At 37.1% G+C, this 25,869-nt stretch overlaps 1 protein-coding gene across 2 annotated transcripts in view; it reads left to right on the forward strand.

Moving 5' to 3' along the window:
* The window catches only part of ADAMTS20 (ADAM metallopeptidase with thrombospondin type 1 motif 20), a 195,643-nt gene that overhangs the window by 151,226 nt on the left and 18,548 nt on the right, over positions 1–25,869 (forward strand). For both annotated transcript variants that reach the window (XM_060166513.1, XM_060166514.1), the window contains exons 30-37: positions 9,104–9,277; positions 9,355–9,525; positions 16,616–16,816; positions 17,524–17,653; positions 17,865–17,959; positions 18,047–18,141; positions 18,690–18,823; positions 24,529–24,620. In XM_060166513.1, coding sequence (XP_060022496.1) covers positions 9,104–9,277; positions 9,355–9,525; positions 16,616–16,816; positions 17,524–17,653; positions 17,865–17,959; positions 18,047–18,141; positions 18,690–18,823; positions 24,529–24,620 — 1,092 coding nt within the window. The remainder of the gene's footprint in view (positions 1–9,103; positions 9,278–9,354; positions 9,526–16,615; positions 16,817–17,523; positions 17,654–17,864; positions 17,960–18,046; positions 18,142–18,689; positions 18,824–24,528; positions 24,621–25,869) is intronic.

A 25,869-nucleotide genomic window follows, 5' to 3' on the forward strand; every position in this document is an offset into this window, starting at 1 on the left:
GCATATATAAGGGTCTTGTTTTTGTATCCATTCAGCTAATCTGTGTCTTTTGGTGGGAGCATTTAGTCCATTTACATTTAAGGTAATTATCGATATGTATGTTCCTATTCCCATTTTCTAAATTGTTTTGGGTTCGTTATTATAGGTCTTTTCCTTCTCTTGTGTTTCTTGCCTAGAGAAGTTCCTTTAGCATTTGTTGTAAAGCTGGTTTGGTGGTGCTGAACTCTCTCAGCTTTTGCTTGTCTGTAAAGGTTTTAATTTCTCCATCAAATCTGAATGAGATCCTTGCTGAGTAGAGTAGACTTGGTTGCAGGTTTTTCTCCTTCATCACTTTCAGTATGTCCTGCCACTCCCTTCTGGCTTGTAGGGTTTCTGCTGAGAGATCAGCTGTTAACCTTATGAGGATTCCCTTGTGTGTTTTTTGTTGTTTTTCCCTTGCTGCTTTTAATATGCTTTCTTTGTATTTAATTTTTGACAGTTTGATTAATATGTGTCTTGGCGTATTTCTCCTTGGATTTATCCTGTATGGGCCTCTCTGTGCTTCCTGGACTTGATTAACTATTTCCTTTCCCACATTAGGGAAGTTTTCAACTATAGTCTCTTCAAATATTTTCTCAGTCCCTTTCTTTTTCTCTTCTTCTTCTGGAACCCCTATAATTCAAATGTTGGTGCATTTAATATTGTCCCAGAGGTCTCTGAGACTGTCCTCAGTTCTTTTCATTCTTTTTTCTTTTTTCTGCTCTGCAGTAGTTATTTCCACTATTTTATCTTCCAGGTCACTTATCCATTCTTCTGCCTCAGTTATTCTGCTATTGATCCCTTTTAGAGTACTTTTAATTTCTTTTATTGTGTTGTTCATCGTTGCTTGTTTCATGTTTATTTCTTCTAGGTCCTTGTTAACTGTTTCTTGCATTTTGTCCATTCTATTTCCAAGATTTTGGATCATCCTTACTATCATTATTCTGAATTCTTTTTCAGGTAGATTGCCTATTTCCTCTTCATTTGTTAGGTCTGGTGCATTTTTATCTTGCTCCTTCATCTGCTGTGTGTTTTTCTGTCTTCTCATTTTGCTTATCTTACTGTGTTTGGGGTCTCCTTTTTGCAGGCTGCAGGTTCGTAGTTCCCGCTATTTTTGATGTCTGTTTCCAGTGGCTAAGGTTGGTTCAGTGGGTTGTGTAGGCTTCCTGGTGGAGGGGACTAGTGCCTGTGTTGTGGTGGAGGAGGCTGGATCTTGGCTCTCTAGTGGGCAGGTTCACGTCTGGTGGTGTGTTTTGGGGTGTCTGTGGCCTTATCATGATTTTAGGCAGCCTCTCTGCTAATGGGTGGGGTTGTGTTCCTGTTTTGCTAGTTGTTTGGCATAGGTTGTCCAGCACTGTAGCTTGCTGGTTGTTGAGTGAAGCTGGGTGCTGGTGTTAAGATGGAGATCTCTGGGAGATTTTCGCCGTTTGATATTATGTGGAGCTGGGAGGTCTCTTGTTGACCAGTGTCCTGAAGTTAGCTCTCTCACCTCAGAGGCAGAGCCCTGACTTCTGGCTGGAGCACCAAGAGCCTTTCATCACACGGCTCCTCAATTTGGGATGAATCATTGTCTATTCATGTATTCCACAGATGCAGGGTACATCAAGTTGATTGTGGAGCTTTAATCCGCTGTTTCTGAGGCTGCTCAACAAATTAGTCTTTTGATTTTTTTTTTTTGTGGTTGTAAACTTTACAAGAAATTCCGTTACTGAATACTAGGGAGGCTACTGATGATTATAATATTATTCCAGGTGACCTAACAGTAAAATATACCTGATGAGGTGTTTAGTAACTGTCTTGCTTCCACGCTAAAGTCTTGGATTTGAGCTGAGTTTGCAACTTGGAAAAGGGACTGGTAAGTTCCAGATGGATCATAATTGGAGATGGTTTAAGAGTCAGGGAAATGACAGAACTAGGGAGCCCAGCTGGTCTAAGGCCAAAGAGTGGACACACTTGGAAAGACTCAGCAAAAATGAAGCTGCTGCGGAGATGAGACCAAGGCTGAAAACTCAGTTTATAAAAGAAGGGTGATGGATACTTGCTCTGGCACACTCAGGGAAGTAAGCTCCAGATCTAAACTGGGAAAGCCATATATTTGAATGTGATTGTCCAGCAAAGACCAGCCTGAGAAATATTAAGGAGGAAAAAAAACATAAATGAAGCCAGAAATGATAACTAGAATAATCTCCTGAGGCCTGATTTCAGTGGGGCTAGGCTTTCAGCAAAGCTCTCTGGCTGCTCTCAGCAGTATCTCAGGATACTTATCTGTGTCTTAGAGGAGCTAGTCCTACGACGGGAAAAAGAGCTCATCTTCTGCTGATGGAACTTCCTTGTCTCTGTCTGATGCTGGAGCTATGTTAGGAAGGTAGGGGTTCAGACAGGAGCTAGAAGTGGGGTTTCTCTGGGCCTCTAAGTTTTCATCCTTCACTCCGTGAGATCAGATCCTTGGTGGCAGAGCACCAGCTTTTAAAGGGACAGTGTCAGCGCATCATTATTTTTGAAGAAAAAGCTCCCAAATTGAGTGAGTATCTCAGGTTTCTGTGTAGAAGAGTTAGCCTCTGTCAAGTGTTAGGGTGTTGAGAATTGTGGTTCATCTTTGACTGAAAACTAGGGGCAAACATGTCTCTGTTTTTCTTCTCAAAACAAAACATATATATCTGAGCACTTCCTTCTACCCTGAATTTGGGTACAGTAAATAAAATTAATTTTGTGGTTTAGCAGAGACCATTATTTAAAAGATATCCCATTAACCTGTTTTATTTAGTGAATGCCACTACTACCTACTAAGTCGTTCAAAACAGAAACACTGGGTCCATCCTGTCTCCCTTGACCCTTCAGTTAGTTATCCCCTAGCTTCTCTCAATGACAGCAGGCAGGAGACGCTGGTGGATGGGACTGGAAGCGGGAGAGACTCTGCTTTTTGGCCACCAGCATCCCTTTTGATCCCCAGGATTCTTTTGCTGCCTTGCAGCTGCTGCAGCTGCTGTGGTTGCTATTCATGAGGGACACTTCCTGACCCTTGACCTCCAGCTCCACAACAGTGAATCAATCATGGGTGCTAACAACTTGTCCTTGGCTTGCCACCAACTCTGAAATTATATAAGATTCACTAAAGGGATGTATTTCAGGGGTTTCTAAGATACAGATATGAATATGTAAAGACTATAAAAAACACAGATGCTTTTGTACAGCGTCGGCTTTTTTTCTTTGAATTGGTTTTCCTTGTCATAGAAATTAGTTTCATACACCCACACGGTCCCCAAAACTCTGCCAGAAACAAATGACCACTAGTAAAGTCGCTGGCTTTGATTTATTCTATAAAAAGTACCCACATGAAGTTAACAATTGCAGGCTGTCAGTGAGCTGCATATAATAATATATTCAACAGAAGTGTAATTTCAGAGGTAGTTACAGGATAATCACTGGTTGCTACTTTGTTCCAACTGCATAAATTGTAAAATTGCTTTACTAGAATCCCTCACTGTAATTTCATTTTATTACTATTTTACATTGTACCTCTAATGGAAAGACTTATTTGGCAAACTGTGACCACAGAGGTGCTCAAATGAGTTTTGAAGTTAACACTCGTCATTTGGTATTGATATCATTTTTTTTAATGAAAGGATTTAGTAATGCATTTTAATGACTGCAGCCAAACAGGAACAAACATTGCTATATAGAGTCCTTTGTCCCTAGGGTCCAGATGTATATGTTTAGAGGCAAAATAAATACTGGAATCATTTAAAACGAAAAAAGCCTCATCCTCTTATTTCTGGAACCAGGCTTTTTGTTTTTGTTTTCACCTAATTTTACCTATTTGGGAATACCAGCTTCACTTGTAAATTCAAGTTTTTAAGGCTAGCATGGGGTGTTAGCATCCTCATGGTCTCATGCTTAGTTCAGTGCCATCCAAACGTAGTTTTTATACTCAGAAAAAAAAAATCATCCAGAATTCTCACCTCCCTTTGATCATGGCAAACTTGCCGGACAGCTTAGAAAGATACTTGAAGAATCTCAGGCAACCCTATTGAATCTAGAGCCTCGTGATAGCAGCCACTTACTTGGTCCCTCTTTTCAGGGACCCATTATTTTCTTTGTAGTATTTTACGATCAGAGTTGGAACCAAATGTGATATGAGTTCCAAAATCTCACAAGTCTACCAGCTAGTGCCCCCCTTTCCCAAAACACCTGATGTGAAAAAAAATTTTTTTGGGAACTATTTGCTAAATGCTGACATGGTTAAGTGATTTTGTATTTCTGTAATTCCATATTTTCTATATTTCCAAAATACATATATAAATCATATTTGATTTAAATATTTGATTTCAAATATAGTCATATTTGAAAAAATTGTGATGTATACATATATATCTTTTATAATCTAAAAAGATAGTAAATCTTAAGTCCCCACAGCCCCTGACCAAGAATGCAGAGCCTCTTCATCTTTACACCCAGGTTAAGTGAGTTTTCTTCCAGGAAGACAGGCTGAGGCCAAGGTCAGAGAGGATGTCTTTTTGTTCTGGGGCTGGGTGAGCTATGCTTCTCAATCTTTTCTAGCTAGTGCCAGCAATTCTGCTTTTGAATTTCTATGCTGCCTGTTAACTCTCTTCCTTTATCATCTTTCTTGATACTTAAGATGGTCTATCTTTGAGTGGGCTGAGACGACTAATACTCTTTGGTTTGAGGCATGTGTCGAGAAACTTTTCAAGGCAAAAATATTTGTATCTCTGTAAGAAAAGTGAAAAAAATGGGAATAGGACGGAAGCAGCAAGGGACAGTCAGTTCCTGACACTGCTGAGAGACTTCTGTATTCTTCCCAACTGTAGGTATTCATTATGCAGATGAGGAAACAACAGCTTATAGGGGTTAAGTACTGAACAGCTTGTGCAGGTCACAGGCCAGGAAGTGATGGGGGCGGGGGATGAGCATTTGAACACTTGTCTGAGTCTTCCCTATTGTAGTTGCTGTCATAATTATTTTATAGTTATCATTTTACGTGAGCTCATCTTTATACTTCCTAAGCAATGTCTTTTACTTCCTTAGCAATGTATCTCCCCTCTTACAAGGCATCTGAAGTCAACAATTGCAGAATGTCACTGGATGACACATAACAATGCATTCGACAGAAACGTAGTTTCTATGTTGTGTTGAGTTCATTACAGGCTTATTTATATATAAAAAGCCTGTTGCATAAATTTAAGATATATATGGATTTTACATATCTTAGGAAAATAACTGAGGGTTTAATTGATCATGTATTGAATATGGTGTAGTTGCTTAAATCACTAGCAACATATTAGGCTACATTAATACATGAAGAGTGTTCAAAATTTTGCACTAATAAATTCTGGTCAGATTTTTGGAGCAGTACCTATTCTGAGACCCACACTGTAAGAAAAGTCTTGACAAATTACCAAATCCCCAGAGAAGCACAATCGAATTGTTGTAACTATTCTTTATCAGTTTCACTGTGTTCTATTGCAAGTAGGAAAAGTACTGATTATTAGTGGCTTGAACTCAAAGTCATTTATTCTTTACATAACAAGACCAGAAGGTCACTAGATTTAAGTTTGATTCAGTAGTTCCACAATGGCAGGGTGCTGGATGGGTATTTCTGTGATTCTGTTGATCAACCCTAATGGTCATAAAATAGCTGCTCCCTTTCCAGACCTCACACCTTTATACTTTCTCACATGAAAGTAAGTATGAATTTGTTCTATGTTGATAAGGAGGACAGGTTCTAGACAGTGGGTAAAGTTTACGGAAGAATATTTCAGCTCAATATAGGAGAGTATTTGCTAAAACTTCAGAGTCACCCAAAAATGAAATGATTGCTTTCAGGATACAGTGAACTTACTCATACTGAGTAAGTGGCTGTGGAAGTATGGGTAGGTTTGATATTCATTCATTCACTACTACTGTAAAATGGATTTCAGGATGGAAGAGGAATTGGAATTAGATATTCCTAGAGTCTTTTCTAACTCAAAATCCTGTACTACTGCTAATACTACTGCTACAGTATTGATGAATTTGAAATAAACTATAGTTACAAATAACTGACTATAATAAAATCAAAACCTTAATCCATTAACAAGAAATTATAAATAATGCATCAAGAAAGGACTTTACTATTACATTTTAAATAATTTTTTTTATTAAATAGCAGAGTGAGTTAGCCTTAATGAACCCATTTGGCAATGCATGTTCTAACATTTCTTCATCTCTGCTCTACAGTAGCTAAAACAGCTACGGTACCTGTGGATTGGCTAAAACTTACCTTCTCCACTTCCACTGTCAAGTTTTTAAAGCACCAGGCTATGCAGTGTTGTAGTACATGTACGCATGAATAGGAAATTTGGCTGACTTTTCCTCTCTGAGTTAAATTATGCAGTGGTGGTCAGTTAGTGCCTTCCAATCAATTATTTGTGTCATACTTGTAATGATAGACTCGCATTGCCTTCGTTTGAGTTACTTGGATTTTTAAAGAAAGATAAAATTTAACATGCTTATAAAAATGTGGTTCAATAAAGCTGTTGAATAAGGGTGACTACTCTGGAGTTACAGCTGTACCTTGGGAGGTCATTCTAATAAGTCGCTGGACGTAAGAGTGAGTTATCATGTCTTCACAGCATCCGCAGCCCGTAAGAGGAGCTGATGGGCAAAGGCGATAAGTTAGGCTTTGGAAATGTTGGATTTGAGGTGCCTTTGACATATCTATGTAGAAAATACGTGAAAAGTCTTGTCAATACATGAAAAATTCCTTGTAAATACATGAAAATATAAATGGAGAGCTCAGAATTATGATCAAGGCTGGAGAGAACAGATTTAGAAATTATTGGGACATAGAAGAAATTGCTCAGGAAGAGCTCAGAGGGTATAAAGAGAAGCAAGTTATAAAGAGAACCCTGGGAGACGCTAACATTTAAAGGCTAAACAGAGAAAATAGAGTCAGTTAAGGACTACAAGAGGAGAGTACCTGGAACCAGAGGGGATTTCAATCACAGAGGCCAGAAAGGCTCAACAGAATGTGGTCACTGGTGCTGACAGTGTCAGTGAGATTAACTAAGAAAAGACTTGAAAAGTGTCTCTTGGACTTGGCAGTTAGGGTTATCGATGACATGAGGCTAAGAAATACTTCATTTAAGCAAAGAATTCTCTCCTCTGTTCAAATCTGAAATCACATCAGCTTACTCTTTTGTACTCTTAGCTCTAAAAAATGCTGAAAAACAAAAGTTACTTGTGTTCTTCCAAGCAGTAGTCCAGTTTTTTTTTTCTTTTGAGGGTGAGGTCCATTATAGTAGCCCCCTATGGTGTCAGTGGACTCTTCTAAATGCATGCTGTGGTCAAAGAATCAGTCAGCCACTGTGGATTATTGAACTGTAGAAAATGCTATTTATCAACTTCTTGCTAAATTGTGTTTTGTGAAATTTATTTTCAGGATTTTTTTTTCAGGTTTAGAAGTAGGAATTTTTCTGAATATGGTTTATATTTGTGAAATTATTACTGGAAAATGTTTGCAGGAGCCTTATTTTATAGACTAAACATTTCACCAAAGGTTCAGATAAGTTAAACTACAACCTGACATCTTAGTCTGCTTAATATTGTGCCCTGCACAAAACACATATTAAGTTATTATTATCTCCATACAAAGGAGCCATGTCTTTTTTGTGAAAACATTCAATGAGCTGTCAAAATTCAACTGCTAAAGCATAAGATGAGGGTCAATATAAGTAAGCAATGTAGATATGCATAATATTCTTTGTAAGTTAAAAAAATATAAAAATCCTCTTTTAAGTCAGTGGTTGCCGCTTATACACACAAGACAGAAAACTAAATCTAAAGGTGCCGCTAGAGTAAAATTGTTGCAAGAGTTTATAAGAGGAACTTGAGTCTAACAGGTGAACTAAGTTCTTAGCTTTTGTGGGCTTTAAGTGTTTTAAAATTCATGGTGAAACCATATTCTGCAGAGACATATTTACTGTTAGAGAAAAAAGCGACCACTGACTCTGTGAATCCTGCAGAAACAGAGACCTTAATGAAAAACCTGAAGTTTTACCCTTACACTGTCATAGTTGCGAACAGCCATGAGGCCCCATGTAACACTCAATATGACCTCCAATCCCTTCTGGAATAACGAAGAGTATAAAAACCAAGCTCACAAATTAAATAAATACCCTTAGACGTTCTGCCTACTTTATTAATGTTGGCATCCTAGCTCTTGGTTGTGGTCAGGCTCTGCTGTTTTATGGCTTGGGCTTGCAGAGTTGAGAAAACCCTGAGAAGTTGCCAAGTCCTTCTCCATCCCGTGGAGGCAGCACGGGGAGAGCTCAAAGGCTGCAGTCAGAAAGAAGTGGGCTTAAACCTGCTTCGCCACTGACTTCACGTAGCAGCTCAGGCAAATGACTTAACATCTCTTAGCTAAGTCCCGGGCCCTCAGCCCTCGTGCCTCCTTTGAAGAGCTGTTGCGAGGAATAAATGTGTGGGACATGTTCTGTGAAATTTTACAAATAACACAAAACCTTCTTTGTACAGATAAGACAAGTGAGAGGAGAGGCTAAGACAAGGTTGTCTAAGTAAACTGTAAGCTTACATGATCAGTTTCCCAAAACACCTCTCCACTGAAATACAATCACGAGTCAACAAATCAGCAAATGTTTGGATCCCCAAGCTGTAATAGGGATGGCAGGTATAAAGATGGATAGAACCCAAACTTGGAAATTATTGTTGCTTTGAGGGAGATTATGAATACAGTGTAATTTCAATATTTAAATAATGTTCAAAAGCAATGTAGTAGTAGAATAGTGTGGTAAATTTTATAGATATTAAGTATGTTTAAGTCAGAAGAGAGAGCTATCAATTCGGACGGAGTATCTGGTCATAGTTTCTACAAGACTTGAATAGGTATTGCAAAATAAAGAACATCTATTTGTATACTTGTATAGGTGCTCCAGACCAGGCAATGTTAAAAATACTTCTTGCATGTATTTTCTATCTAATGCATGGTATAATTTTGCTCTACTTTGCGATTTTTACATAATTTTATATTTGTTAGTTAATTATTCCAATCGTTTGGGTTTCTTCATAGTGCTCTGTGACCTGTGGCTCTGGAGTTCAGCAAAGGGATGTGTACTGCAGACTGCGAGGTGTTGGTCGGGTGGCAGAAGAAAAGTGTGATCAGTCCACACGGCCTTATTTTCAGAGACAATGTTGGCGTCAGGACTGCATACAGTACCATTGGGTGGCGGGAGAGTGGCTGGATGTGAGTATTGTCAAGTACACTTTCAGACAACCCTTCAGTGAAAGAATGTGTTCTTCATTTCGTCATTGTATTTCTAGTGTTCAACGTCATGTAAGAAAAGAGAGACACATCGGCAAGTGAAGTGCGTGGGTGCACAAAACACGCAAGTGAATGAAAGTTTCTGCGATCCTTCAACCAGACCTCTTGCAGTCAGAAAGTGCAGAAACCCTCCCTGCAAGTATATTGTGGTAACGGGAAACTCATCACAGGTAAGGCAAAGAAAGGAAGTTGAGAATTTTCGCTCCTGGAAAACACAGCTGAGTTTCAAATTTGACCCAGTTGAAACTGGGTCTAAATTTGAACATGGGAGCAGATGATGGTGTGCATATCAATCTAAGGGATAAAATCGCTGGCAGTTGGCTGGTGCAAATAGAATAATAGCGACATGTATGTTAAACTCTGATGCAGTTCTGAAGCGGTGACAACTTTGAAACCGACTACCAGGGACGGTTTGGCATCTGTCCCTGCATAGTTGGCTGCTTTAAAAAATTTTTCTCTTCCGGTTTTATTGAGATATAATTGACGCACAACCCTGTATAAGTGTAAGGGGTACAGCATATATCTCTGTCATCATCCATATATCTATCTATCTATCTACCTATATCTATCATCTATCTATCTATCTATCTATCTATCTATCTATCTATCTATCTATCATCTATCTATTGCTTCTTTATTCATCTGTTTATGGAAACTTAGGTTGCTTCCATATCTTGAATGTTGTAATCAATGCTGCAATAAATATTGGGGTGTATATATCTTTTTGAGTTAGTGTTTTTGTTTTCTTCAGGAAAATATCCAGAAGTGGAATTTTGCTGGATCATATGGTAATTCCCATTCACAATTTTTTGAGGAAACGCCATAATATTTTCCATAGTGGCTGTACCAATTTATATGCCCACCAGCAGTGCAGGAGGGTTCCCTTTTCTCCATATCCTTGCCAGCACTTGTTTGTTTGTTGTCTTTTTGATTATAGCCATTCTGATAGGTATGAGGTGATATCACAGTTTTTATTTGAAATTCCTTGATGATTAGTAATGTTGAGTATTTTTACATGTGTCTGTTGGCCATCTGTATGTCTTCCTTGGAAAAATATCTATTCAGATCCTCTGCCCATTTTTAAACTGAATTGTTTGCTTTTTTTTGATATTCAGTTGTGTGAGTCCTTTATATATTTTGGATATTAACCCCTTATCCGATATATCATTGCAAATATATTGTCCCATTCAGTAGGCTGTCTTTTCACTTTTTTGATAGTTTCCTTTGCTGTGCCAAAGGTTTTTATTGTGATGTGGTCTCATTTGTTTGTTTTCACTTTTGTTGCCCTTGCCTGAGGAGATGTATACAAGAAAATACTGCTAAGATTGCTGTGAAAGAGCGTATTACCTAGGTTTTCTTCCAGGAGTTTTAGGGTTTCAGACCTTACATTTAAATCTTTAGTCATTTTGAGTTTATTTTTGTATATGGTGTAAGGAAAGCATCCAGTTTTATTCTTTAGCGCATAGCTGTTGAGTTTTCCAAATGCCATTTATCAATGAGACTGTCTTTTCCCCATTGTATATTCCTAGCTTTGTGTTGTAGATTAATTGACCATATAAGCATGGGTTTATTTCTGGGATCTCTATTCTGTACCATTCAGCTATGTTTCTGTTTTTGTGCCAGTATCATACAGTTTTGTTTACTATAGATTTATAATACAGTTTGAAATCCAAGAGCATGGTAACTCCAGCTTTAGGGTTTTTTGGGTTTTTTTCTGTTTGTTTTTTTTTTCTTAAGATTGCTTTGGCTATTCCAGGCCTTTTGTGGTTCCATTCAAATTTTTGGATTCTTTGTTCTAGTTCTGTGAAAAATGCCACTGGTATTTTGATAGGAATTGCATTAAATCTATAGATTGCTTTGGGTAGTGTGGACATTTTAACAGTATTAATTCTTCCAATCCATGAGCATGGTGTATGTTTCCATTTACTTGTGTCATCTTCAATTCTTTCATCAATGTCTTATAGTTTGCAGAGTACAGGTCTTTCACCTCCTTGGTTAAATTTATTCCTAGGTATTTTATTCCTTTTGATGCAATTGTAAATAGAATGGTTTTTAAAATTTTTCTTTCTGATAGTTTGTTGTTAGTGTATAGAAATGCAACAGATTTCTGTGTATTGATTTTGTATCCTACAACTTTAGTGAATTCATTCATTAGTTCCAATAGTTCTTTGGTGGAGTCTTTAGGGTTTTCTATATATAATATCATGTAATCTGCAAATGGTTACAGTTTTGCTTCTTCCTTTCCAATTTGAACGTCTTTTATCTCTTTTTCTTGTCTGACTGCTGTAGCTAGAACTTCCAAAACTATGTTGAATAAAAGTGGTGAGAGTGGTATCTTTGACTTGTTCTTGATCTTAGAAGAAGGCTTAGAGGAAAAGCTTTCAACTTGTCATCACTGAGTGTGATGTTAGCTGTGGGTTTGTCATATATAACCTTTATTATATTGAGGTATGTTCCCTGTACTATTGAAATAATCATATGACTTTTATCCTTCATTTTCTTAATGTGGTATATCACGTTGATTGATTTGTGGACATTGAACCATCCTTGCATCCCTGGACTAAATCCCGCTTGAATTTGGTTTGCTAATATTTTGTTGAGGACTTTTGCATCTATGTTCATCAGTGATATTGACCTGTATTTGTGTGTGTGTGTGTGTGTGTGTATGTGTGTGTGTGAGATATCTTTGTCTAGTTTTGGTATCAGGGTAATGCTGGCCTTGTAGAATGAATTTGGAAGTGTTCCTTCATTGGCAATTTTTTGGACTATTTTGAGAAGGATAGGTGTTGACTTTTCTCTAAATTTTTGATAGAACTCACCTGTGAAGCCATCAGGTCCTGGACTTTCGTTCGCTGGGAGTTTTTAAATCACAGTTTCAATTTCAGTGCATGTGATTGGTCTGTTCATATTTTCTATTTCTTCCTGGTTCAGTCTTGGGAGATTGAACATTTATAGAAATTTATCCATGTCTTCTAGATTATCTAATTAGTTGGCATATAATTGTTAGCAGTAATCTTTTATAATCCTTGTATTTCTGTGGTGTCAGCTGTAACTTTTTCTCTTGCATTTTCACTTTCTTGATAGTGTCTTTTGTGCACCAATGTATTTAATTTTGATGTCGTCAAATTTATTTTTTCTGTTCATTTGTACTTTAGGTATCATTTCTAAGAAACTATTGCCCATCCAAGGTTACAAAGGTTCACACTTATATTTTGTTCTAAGAATTTTCTAATTTTAGCTGATACGTTTAGGTCTGTAATCCACTTTGTATTAATTTTTGTATATGATGTGAAGTGGAGTCCAACTTTATCCTTTTGCATGTGGCTATCCAGATGTTCCAACACAATTTTTGGAAAAAACTGTTCTTTCCTCATTGAATTATCTATTACTGAAGAGTTATTTTTGAACTCTGAATTCAGTTCCCTGATCTATGTGCCTATCCTTATATCGTTACCACATAGTCTTGGTCTTATAGTAAGGTAGTTTTATAGTAAGTGTTGAAATCAGGAAGTGTGAGAGAACAAATTTTGCTTTTCCTTTTCAAGATTCTTTGCTTATGCTGTGTCCCTTACATTCCTATATAAATTTTAGGATCAACTTGTCATATTCTGGGTAAACTCCAGCTAGGATTTTGTTAGAGATTACGTTGAATCTTGATCAGTTTGGGGAATGTTGCCATCTTAATAATGTCTTCCAATCCGTGAATTGACATGTCTTTCCATTTATTTAGGTCTTATTAATTTATTTCAAGGATGCTTTATAGTTTTCATTGTACAAATCTTACACTTTTTTGGTTAATTTTGTTCCTAAAAATTTTATTAATCTTTTATGCTCCTGAAAATGAAATTATACTCTTAATTTCATTTTCTGCTTGTCCGTTCATAATGTGTAGAGATAGAATTGATTTTTGTATGTTAAACACATTTATTGAGCACGGTTCTTTTTTTGTGTGGATTACTTAGCATTTTCTATATACAGAAGTATATCATTTGCAAATCCAGGTAGTTTTATTTCTTCCTTTAAATCTGGGTGCCTTTTACTTCATTTCTTCCCTAGTTTCCCTGGCTAGAAACTCCAAAACGATGTTGAGTAGAAGTGGTAAAAACAGATATCCTTCTCTTTAGAGGAAAACTTTCAATGTTCATAATTGAATAGGTTAGCTATGGATTTTTTTGTAGATTCTCTTTATTATACCCTCCTATTCTTAGTTTGCTTGGTGTTTGTATAATGAAAATGTGTCAGTTTGTCAAATGCTTTTTTTGCATCTCTTAAGATGCTCATGTGGTCTTTATGAGTCTATTTGTATGATGTATTCCATTGATTGATTTCACATGTTGAAACAATGTTACATTCCTGGGATAAAGCTTACTTTGTCATGGTGTATGATCCTTTTTATTTGCTTCTGGGATTGTTTTGCTAGTGTTCTGTTGAGGATTTTTACATCTATATTCACAAGAGATATTGGTCTGTAGTTTTCGTTCCTTGTTATGTCTGCCTAGTTTTGGTATGAGGGAAATACTGGCCTCATATGACAAATTAGGAAGTGTTCTTTTCTATTCTATCTTTTGGAAGTATTTTGGAGGGGGAGGGTGCTAATTCTTTAAACTTTGGGGGGAGTTCACCAATGAAGGCTCTGGTCCTGGGTTTTTATTTGTGTGAGGTTTTTTGTTTATTAATTCCATCTCTTTACTTGTTATAGGTCTACATAGATACACAGATTTCTACACATGTCCTCCCATCTTCCCAGAGTTTGTTGTTACTGCTGTTTGTTGTTGTTTGTTTGTTTGTTCAGTGACTTTTCTGAACTAACTGTAAAGTCTGTATTCTTTGTCTCATGTGATCACTAAAGTCTCTATCTGATTAGTTTTCAACTAATGACTGGGTAGTGATTTCCTGAGATACTTGGAACCAGTAATCTCCAGTCTTTGCCAAGAGGCTCTGTGTGCATGTGTGGGCATCTTCAACACTAGATGAGGCAGTTGACAACTCTTCCTTAACCTTAACTTCCTGCTTGAGCAGAGCCTTGACATCAGCCAGAAATGAGAGTGTAGGTACTTCTCAGATATTTCCTAAGCTTGCACACAGCCCTAGACATGTGCAAACCTTATGTATGTCCATGGCCTTCTAGTTATCTATGACTCTGTTGGAGTTTTTAAAGCCCCTGTGGACATCTCCTTTCCAAGCTTTTCCTTTTAAGCTTTTCTTGGTAGCCCATTGCTTGCCTGACTGTTATCCACTTCCTCTGGAAGCTGCAAAGTTAAACAATAGCCTTTAATTGTGTTAAAAAATGCCTCCAAGGAGAAGGCTTTTAGCACTGGGCAAGTGCTGGGTAAAGTCAAATAGAGACTTGCAAGTGAGGTCTTTCAGAAAACCACTAAACAGTTCAAATAATGACAGTTCTCTGGAAATGAGGCTTAGAAAGATGTCCAATCCCTCTGGTGGCTTCCATGCTTTTGTTTTTCAGTATGTTTGCAGGGCTATTGATTTTCAATCCTCCTATAGAGCTAAAGAGGGGGAATGGGAATAGGGCAAACTAAAACACACAAAGCTCACTGTTCTTACTGAGATTTAGCCTTATTTCTTTAATAAATGCTTCCCGGATTGCTGCAAGCTTTTGGTTAATTTACAGAGCTCTGAAAAAGTTGATTTTCACAAGTTTTGTCAGTTTTCTCATTGCCTTTATAGAAGAGAACGTTTTTAGATGTCCTTGCTCTGCTGTTTTCACCGGTGTCACTCACCCCTTGGGGTCTGCTTTGATAGATGGATATTTCTCCTCATCATAGGTTATATTTTCCTGCCTCTTTGCATGCCAGTTAATTTTTTATTGCATGCCATGCATTATGAATTTTACTTTGTTGGCTACTGGATAGTTTTTATTTCTATACGTATATTTTGAGCTTTGTTCCAGAATGCAGTTATTTTGTCTGTAAGAAGTGTGATCTTTTCTTGTCTTGCTCTTAAGATTTTTTATGGGAGACCAGTTCATTGTTTAGTCTAGAGTTAGCTATTCCCCTCTACTGTGGCAAGACCCCTTTGAGTACTCTACCTATTGCTGCATGTATATAAGGTTTTCCAGTCTGAATGAAGGGAACAGACACTATATTTGGTCCTGTGTGAGTGCCAGATACAGTGATTCATATGTCATTTATTTACTTAAAAATACTTATTTATTTATGTTGCACCAGGTCTTATTTGAGGCACACGATATCTTTGTTGGGGCATGTGAGATCTTTAGTTGCAGCATATGGGATCTTTCAGTTGTGGCATGAGGACTTCTTAGTTGCGGCATGCGGACTTTTAGTTGTAGCATGCGTGCGGGATCTAGTTCCCCGACCAGGGATCGAACCTGGGCCCCCTGCATGGGAGCATGGAGTCTTACCCACTGGACCACCAGGGACGTCCCCATATGTCTTTTAATCGGTCCATGCCTTGGCCTCAGTTGGAGTCCTCACATGTTTGCACTGGTCAGAACTCTGCTGTCCCCTTGGGATCCCTTTCCTTGTTCCAAAACCTGGAAACTCTCTCAAGACATTAAGCTGGAGCAATTATAGGGTCACTTTGTTTGTTTCCGTCTCCCAGGGAATCACTGTCCTTTATTGCCTAATGTCCAGTGTCTTAAGAGCCATTGTTTAATCAATACATATTTTGTTCAAGTGTTTTTTTTTTGTTTTAGGTCAGATGGTAACTCTATTCCTTGTTACTCCTTTTTGTTGGAGTCAGAAATCTATTAGCCCATCCTTTTCTCTGGATCGTTAATTTATATCTAAATCACTTACCTATTCTAGTCAAATGGTAGTACACATCACATTGTATGTATAGAGATAAATATATGCTAAACTTATATAGAGTTACAAGTACATTAAGACTAATAAATGTCCTTTATTTCAGGTAAGAATGCTTGATATGTTTCATTTCTCCAAAGCTCTGCTTATCAGGAGATAAATTTTCATTCAGTTAAGCTATTCTTTGTAGTGTGACCAAGAAAACAGAAAACAAACAAAGGAACAAACAGAAAAAACATAGGCACTGAATATAGACAATCTATCCTGAATCTGGATCCTTTCCATCCTGGTACAACTCTGTGAAAGTTGCCTAATACCTCTGAACATTTGTTTACCCATCTGTAAATGAGGCTAATAATAGGATTGTTGTGGGGATACCATAACATAGTATATATTAAGCACCTGGAAAGTAGTGGTGCTTAACCCTGGTTAAGTTTAAGAGCATCTTCTTCTCCCTTCGTAACATTGTATTTTTCAGTGTGCAGGTAACTGTGGATTTAGTTACCGACAAAGGATTTCATATTGCATTGGGATCCGATCTACTGAGAAATATAAGCTTCATGAGCTGTGGCCTATAGACTATCAAGAATGCCCTGTGCTGCCTTCCCCTCAGGTTTACAAATGCAATTTTAGAACCTGTTTGCATATGGCCACTTGGAAAGTTGGAAAATGGAGCAAGGTCAGTTTATAATTATGAATTTAAAATCTTCTGAATGAGACTTTCTAGTTGTGGGATGCCTACTATTCTGCACTTCTAACTAGATATCAGAGTTGTCTCATACCCCTATTGTCTAACAATCACTTTACCAGTTATTTATCAGTTATCATCTCTTTTTCTAAGTTTGCTATAACCTGCCTTAAGCAGGGACCATAATTAATACTTGTTTCTTTTCCTCAGAGCACCTGGCACAGTGGCTTGCATTTTGAGTAGATGCTTAAGCAATACTTATTGGTTAAGTGAAAAAGTAAATAAATCTAATGTATGAGTAATACAGGTTATTTGCACCATATTCCATTTCCAATTTAATTGATAGAAAGCAAGTAAATATTGCTTTGCAAACAGCATACAACAATGAGTAAAAACTCAGTAGTCTGAATAACCATCATTAATTAATATTTATCAGGTATTAACAATATACTGCTGAGCTAACGATACAAAATAAATGGAAAGGAGCCAGTAACTGAGAAAGAATAGATTGAGTTTCTTAAGGATTAGCCCCACCTGTGACTCTCTAGCCTCCAGGATATTTTTGTGTCTGCAGAAATTCTAGCCATTATTGATCATCAGTTTGTTCCAAAAGGACCTAGCTTGAAAGGAGGAGATATGTATTTACTGGCCTTATTATCCATTATATACTTTACCTTCAAATTTTACTCTGTTCACAGTGCTCTGTGACTTGTGGAGTTGGGGTAATGGAGAGAAGAGTGGAATGCATAGCTGACAATGGTTGGTCCAGTGACTTATGTTTAAAGAGTTTAAAACCAGATGCTCAAAAGAAATGTTATGTCCATGACTGTAAGTACTAGACTTCAAAAATCTAGAACCTAAGTGTTCCTCAGAAGTTTTAATTAAAATCTGAAAATAAATATTTAGAGTAGTCATACACTCCACAAAATGAAAGGTCTGTTTTTTTCAGAATATAACAATATTGGTGTAATTGAGTTAAATTCATGTTGTGTCTGTAATTTGTTCATTGTTGATAAGTTGTACTCACTTGTCCTTGAAGGTAAAACATTTACCAGCTGTAAAGAAATCCAAGTGAAAAACAACATTACCAAAGATGGTGACTATTACCTTAACATTAAAGGAAGAATAATAAAGGTATTATGAAGACAGCTCCTATTTGATTTTAGCATTGACTGTTGACTTTGAAAAAATCTTTTCTAGATCTTTGCATTTTCTCTTTAGATCTATTGTGCTGGCATGCACTTGCAGAACCCCAAGGAATATATATCATTGGTCAAAGGTGAAGAAGACAACTTTTCTGAAGTGTATGGCTTTAGGTATATGCTGTGTTTTGCCTTATCTGTGCATTTTCATGGTCCTTCAAGAGAATTAGAAGTTCCAGAGTTCAGAGTGGTACTTGAATAGCTCCCAGTGTGACAAGTAATTTAGAAACAGGTAGATATATTATGACCTAAGCCAGATGTTGTCCATGCCTGTTCAATAATAAAGATTTGAGCATTAACATGTACTCACAGAGAGACTGACTAAGAAGGATACTATGGGTGAGCAGTGAGACAACAGAGGAGGGAAGAATTTAAGACCTGTGTGTATTTTCATAGAAATCAAATTAATTCCAGTAATAAAAGCTAGGAGAACTACAGCTGAGTTATTTTTCCACAAACTGGTCTTGAATTTCCCATTGATCATTTTGTATTTCTTTGACATTTAACTTGTTGAGTGATTTTCATTTCTTTCACATTTAACCTGTTGACCCTAAAATATTGAAGAGTGTGTCTTTTACCTTCCCACTTCCAAAGTTTACCATTTATCTGCATTATGGTCTAATAATGGTATCTAATACTAAAATATTTTAATGTTGTTACAGACTGCAAAATCCATATGAATGTCCTTTTAATGGAAGCAGGAGGCAAGACTGTGAGTGTAAAAATGACTACTTGGCTGCTGGACACACTGTTTTCAGCAAAATAAGAATTGATCTTAATTCCATGCAAATTAAAAGTAAGTGCTGAATCTCTATTTGTAAAATGAAAAGTACCTGTTTGCTAATGCAAGTGTAACAATATACTATATGGTATATGTGGTAGCTAGGGTATAGAGAAGGGCCCAGCATTGTACAATAATTACTTAGAATTCTTTTTAAAAAGTTATTAGCTACATAGTTCCAGTGCAATGATACAAACCATGGGAACCCTTAATAAAAATGTAGTGGTAATGACACTGTCATTAGTAAAGATAGTAAGGATACTGTCATAGTAAAGATCCTGCCCTTCCAAGATATAACAATCTACCTTAAAGTCCTCAATTACATTAAAAATAAGGAAGTTAATATCCTCAATGTAGTTGTATAAGCTTTTTTGCAAGGGCTTAAAGTAATAATTAACATTAGCTTCAGGTGACAGTTTGTCTAGTATTTTCTTATACTTTATCTCATTTGATCTTTTTAACAACCCTATACTAGATAAGGCAAAATTTCATCACATTGTTGCAAGTGATGAAATTAAGATGCACTTATAGAATTAAGTGATTGGCCCAATTCATACAGTTAGTAACTGGCATTGCAGGGAGATAAAGTCCCACTCACAGATCCCAGATTATGGACCTGCTGCCTTTCTAGGCAGTAATTTATAGTACAGTCAAGTTAAAGTAAATATACTTTATGAAACCTAACATACACTGAGCATCAGACAGTCTGCCCTCCTGAAAATTACATAGTGACATGAAAATGCAAAGAAGTTCATTTCAGAAGCAGAAACTCTAAATCACAATTGAATCACCAGTGCCTAGCACAGTACCTAAACCACAAAAAGAAACAAAACAATGTTTGTTGAGACAGTGAATGCATGAATACATAATTTCTAAATCAGTCATATGATGGTGAACTATTATTGTCAGTAATAGTGGCTACCATTTACTGAACACCCACAATTACTGCAGTGGGGAAGTGTTATAATGCTTTGGTTATGATCATAGACTCTGGAGTTGGATTGCTGGGTGTAAATTCTCTGCATCCAGTTACCAGTCATAATAAGATGGCTCTCAGGTTTTTTTCTTTCTTTTTTTCTGCTTTCTTTCCTTTTTTTTTTTTTTCGGTTAGGATTAAGAGATAATACTTGTAACATATCTAGTAAATGCCTTGCGAGTAGTAGGTGTTCTATAAACAATGGTTATTATTTAATAATATATGTTGTGTCAGCATTGCTGAGTACATAATGGGCATTTGGGAACTTATTTGCTGTTTAGCAAGCTTTTATCTTTCATTAATTTATCAAACCTGCCATTTTGCCAGGCATTGGACTGGGCTCTGAAGATACAATGTTAAATGTATACATTTTCCACTTGCTTTCTCTTTTCCTTCCTCATGCTTGTGTGCCAAAACCCCAGTCTTGATTAAATTAAACCTTTCACCTACTCTGCACTTGCACCATGAATCTTGCATGTGGCAAGTAATACACAGCCCTCCTGACTGATCTTACTTTAAATGCATGACTCCTGAGATTGCACAGACCCTGATTCATTCCTCCCCAACTCTTCTCAACGTCTGACTCACAGCTTCTCCTCTGGCTTCAAACTTCAAAATTTTCTAATACCTCCACTCCAGTCACTCATTGCTGATGACCTAAACCTTGACCTATAGACTTTGCCTTCTCTCCTGGTCACTGTGGATGAACTATGTCTGCTGCCATCTGAGGCAACCCCTTCTACTTGTACTCTGAGCTCCTTGCTTTGTACCAACTCAGGACCGTTATTTCAGCAAACTTTCCTTTTTCTCTTACATCACCAATTCTTCTTCCATTTCTTTAACTCCAATGCCAAATTCTTGATTTTCATTTCATTTGATCCATCAGCAGTCTTTGGTTTCCAGGACTTCTCACTCTCATCATTTGGCTCCTGTCTTGGTCACTCTTTCTCCCATCTTTCTCACTGTTTCTCAACTTGGCTAGTTACTCTTCATTTTATACAACACTGAGTATTGAAGAACTTCAGGACTCAGTCATTCCCTTAAGGATCTCTTTCAACTTATAGATTTCAAATACCATCTATTAAATGACAGTCCCAAATGTATATCTCTAATTCAGACTGCTTCCCTGAATTCCAAGATTCAACTCCCTACTCCGCATATCCACATGAAATCTAATATGTGTCTGACAATGTATCCAAGACTGAACTTTCTTTTTTTTTTAATTGGAGTATAATTGCTTTGCCATGTTGTGTTAGTTTCTGCTGTACAATGAAGTGAATCAGCGATATGTATACCTATGCCCCTCCCTCTTGGACCTCCCTCCCACCGCCCCATCCCACCCATCTAGGTTATCACAGAGCACTGAGCTGAGCTTCCTGTGCTTTATAGCAGGTTCCCACTAGCTATCTATTTTACACATGGTAGTGCATATATGTCATTCCTAACCCCACAGTTTGTCCCACCCTCCCCTTCCCCCACTGCATCCACATGTTCATTCTGCATCTCTATTCCTGCCCTGGAAATAGGTTCATCTGTACCCTTTTTCTAGATTCTACATATATGCGTTAATATATGATATTTGTTTTTCTCTTTCTGACTTACTTCACTCTGTATGACAGACTCTAGGTCCATTCACAACTCTACAAAGGAACCAGTCCTTCTACCCAAATTTTTACCATTTCAGTAAATGGCAACTATCAACTTCTAGTTACTCTTGCTAAAACATAGCAATGTCTTTAACTCCTCCCTTTATCTCACACCTACATGCCATCCATCATCAAATTCTGTCAGGTGAATCATTAACATACATGCTGCTATGCACTCTATTGTGTCCTGCATAATTCATATGATGAAGCCCTAATCCCCAATGTGACAGTGTTTGGTCCTGGGGAGATAATTAGGTCTAGATTAGTTCATGAGGGTGGGGCCATAATTGTAAGATGAATGCCCTTATAAAAAAAGAGGAAAAGACACCAGGACTCTCTTTCTCTGCCATGTGAGAACACAGCAAGAAGACGATCTCCAAGCCAGGAAGGGGGGCTCTCACCAGAACTTGACCGTGTTTGCACCTGCACTTCTTTTGTTTAAGCCCCCCAGTCTGTGATAGTTTGTTAGGGCAGCTTGAGCTAAGACACATGCAAAATCCCACTTTGCCATTATCTCATTTGCTATAACCGTGGGCCAAGTTCATATCATTTTTTTCACCTGGATTCTTATGCTTACTGACTGGTATTCCTGTTTATTCTGATAGCACTCAGGTTCCTTTTCACCTTTTCCCCAACTCCTGACCTAGATTCTCTTCTCAATAGAGAATCCAGAGTGATCCCTTAAAATGTAAGCCATGTCTTGTCTTATACATTATCTCATTTCATCTTTTTAATATTCCCAACCTCTGCTCAAAACTCTCCAAACATCTCCCATCTAACTCATAACAGAATTAAAAATCCTGCTGATGGTCAATAAAACTCAATAAGACCTTCCCACCTCCATTACCTTTCTGCTCCTTCCCTCCACACTCCTCCCTTGCACGATCTGGTTCAGACACATTTGTTCCTTTGCTGTTTCTTGAATACATCAAGCATGCCCTCCACCCCTCCTTAAGGCCTTTGCACTTTCTGTTCTATCTGCCTAGAATGATTGTCTGTCGGGTTTACCCCTCAGTTTCTTCCTGGTCTCTGCTTAAATACACCTTCCCAATAAGTTCATCCTGGACCCTCTCCACTCCAAAACTCCCTTTCTTCTCATTCTTTTCCTGCTTTATTTTTTATTTTTTTCTATAGCATTGATCACCTACGACATGTGTTAGTATCTACTCTATTACTTGTTTCTCTCTGGTAGCACTCAGGTTCCATTGGCCCCTATGTCATCCACTATTGTGCTCTTACAGTACTTATAATAATGCCCAATACGCAATAGGTTCTAAAGAAATATTTGCTGAATAGAAGTCGACTTTCCTCAAGAAACTATCTTAAGGAAATCTTGAAGACAAATTTGAATTAACCAAAGTGAGGAGAAGGAGTTTCAGGAGGAGACATCATGAACACAGCATGAAATGGTGAAGCATTTTGGTTCCACTAGAGAATAAGGAGTAGTCTAGTTTTGTCTAAGCATAAGTTGAATGGAGGTTGGGGGATAGCCGCTTATTAGAGAAGTTCCCAGAAAGCAGATCATGAAGAACAACGTGTACTAAACTATACAACTGAATTTATCTTTTAAGTTATGGGGACCTTTGGGGTAAAAGTATAAACAGGGGAGGGAACAGGCTCAGTTGGAGAGAGAGCAAATTGTATCCATGAAGATATTTAGGAAGCTAATATAATAGTTCAGATACAAGGTGATAAGGACCTAAATTAGGGACTTGGTTCAGAATAGAGAACCCGAGAGAAATATTAAAGAGGTACACTCTATGATTTTCCAACAGATGGAATATGGGGATTTGTGGCATGGAATATTTAGAAAGAGTTCCAAAATAACTGGGTAGATGCTGATATAGTTCAATGAGATGAGAAATATAGCAGGGGGAATATGTTTGGAGAAAAAGATAATGCATTTAGCTTTGGACATGTTAAGCGAGAGCTATCTGTGGGTTATCCAGGGAATGATGGAGGAGATAATAGCAAAGGCTAATTTGAAAACTGTGTCAGTTTGCCCAGCCTAACCCTAAGTACCATGCATAAGCAGTGGTGTGCAGATAAATGTTTAACAACCAGCTCTTAACAAGCAGGAAAAAAAAAGTTTGATTTGTAGGTTTTGCCAGTTTCCATGGGGTATATATTCCCACCATGGCCAATTTTAAGCTACCAACATGAGCTCATCATGCATGGAGTTGGGAAGAGACACACACAATTGGTTCTCATGATTTGGTACAAGCTGACTCTGGCACACCATGGAAGGCCTGCTGGCTTTGGAAGCTGCCCTTGGAGATATGATAAATATTTCCAGAAATGCTACCTTTGGGGATTGCCTCTAGGGGACTGGCGTCATCATGAGGGCATGCAGTGATCTTGTAGTCCTCCTGAAAGATATTTGAAACAACATTAGCAGAGGTGAGAGCCACCGACTGCATGAGCATTAGTTGGGATGTTATTTAAGTGATTCAAGCATGAATAAGTGATTGTACCAGCTAACCTTTAGGGTTCCTCCCAACCTATTTTTGAGCCAATGACTTTTTCTTTCTGATACTTTATATGGAATCACCAGCATTGTTGCCAGTCAAGAAATTTTGCTAATAACAATAGCAAAAGTAAGATTAGAAAGAATGAAATAGTGATAGAAGAAATCAAAGAAAATGGCACACTTTTTACCTTCATGTTTTTGAATTCTCTAAATGAATTGATATGCATACTCTCTATAAGTACATATATGTTGCTTTATCATAATTTATCTTTAACTAATGTTTTTTCCTCTGTAATTTTGCTCCTTATGCCACTTTATCTATTTTAGATATTCACTATGATGTAAAATATGATAGACCATTTATTTAGCTTTTAAAACATATAGATTAGTTACAGATGTCCTTGTCATATTTTAGAGCAATTTATAAGGTGAACATTTTTATATTAAATAAAAATTTGAGAGCCTGATCTATATTATGTACTACAATTGTGCAACATTTTTGCTTAAAATTTTGGATTAGTTATATGAATGTATTTAAGAATGTAATATGAAGACTGCATGTTTTACAATGAAGGTGTGAAAACATACAATGTCTCAGTGCTAAAGAATTTCATTTATTATTTTCTAGCTACAGACCTTCTTTTTGCCCAGACAGTATTTGGAAACGCAGTTCCATTTGCCACAGCTGGAGATTGCTATAGTGCAGCCAGATGCCCACAGGTATTTCATAGTTGATTATTTTTTCTCACTGAGTAAAGTTAATACTGTTTCTCTTCATTCACTTTCTTGACCAAAATACTGCAAGAAACATAAGTAAATAGAAAATGCAAACTTCTGACATGAAATTCATTTCAAAGGTTATAGATAAACTTTGGAGGAAAAGCATCTTTACCAGTACCAGGTTTGTGTGAAGGGTGTAATAATAAGAATTTTAAATTGTTTAGATCCTGTTTCTCCTTCCATGATGCTTTATCACTGTCAATCTTTTCACTTAGTCCATAGAAATGAATGGACATAAGTTACAAGGTAAAGGAATGGATCACAAACATGTGACTTTCATACACTGCTGCTAACAACAGTTATATTAGCTGTTTGGGCCTGTAACATTCTCAGAATAACTTTCTATTACTGTGAAATAATACATTTCCATGTATTTATTCTTGTTTTTATCCTTTCTTTCACAGAGTTCTCTTTGCACACCCTTTTATGTCATTTTTGAGCTTTCCAGTACAAAGTGTGCTTCCTAGAAGAAATTTGCTGTCTCATTTTTTTAACATAGGATTTTATAAATTCTGTGTGAATAACATTTTTTATGATAAGATACAGAGACATAAGCTAGGTGAATATACCATTATTAGGTAGATTTATAGATTAATGAAAAATCCTGCCCAGGAGATAGTAATTATAATAATGATTTCATTTTGAAGAGAACTAGCTAAAGGGTTTGCCATAGCCCTCTCTTCTAAGAATTTCTCATTCACAGTTTTCATCCTATGACATAGAAAGTATGCTTATGCTAAAAAGAGAGAGCATTTTCTGTATTAGAGAAGGACACTGAAAGGAGTTCAAAAGACACTAGAACTACAGGCTGAAATGAATATGAAAAAAGTTAACTGGAATAAATATATAAATCTTAGGTCCATAAATGCAAGTAGAACCTGGCAATGTCATATAAAAAGACCTATGTGTTTTATTCAACCACCATGAGTTCAATACAACTAGTGTAGATCAAGTAGTAATTTCTTTTTTCTTTTTCTTTTTTTTTCATATTGAGTTATTGTTATTGGCTGGCATAATACAAGCATTATTTTCCTCCTCACGGAACAAAATGTGATACCACATTTCTTTACAATTAAATTAAGGCTAAAGAACAACAAAGACATTATGATTCATATGATGCATTGGAAACATATTGTCTGTGCTCCACTTGAGCAGAGGGTAGAATGCCTTTACTTTGTTGCTTTATGAA

This window comes from Lagenorhynchus albirostris, chromosome 11 (assembly GCF_949774975.1).
Source record: "Lagenorhynchus albirostris chromosome 11, mLagAlb1.1, whole genome shotgun sequence".
NCBI lineage: Eukaryota > Metazoa > Chordata > Mammalia > Artiodactyla > Delphinidae > Lagenorhynchus > Lagenorhynchus albirostris.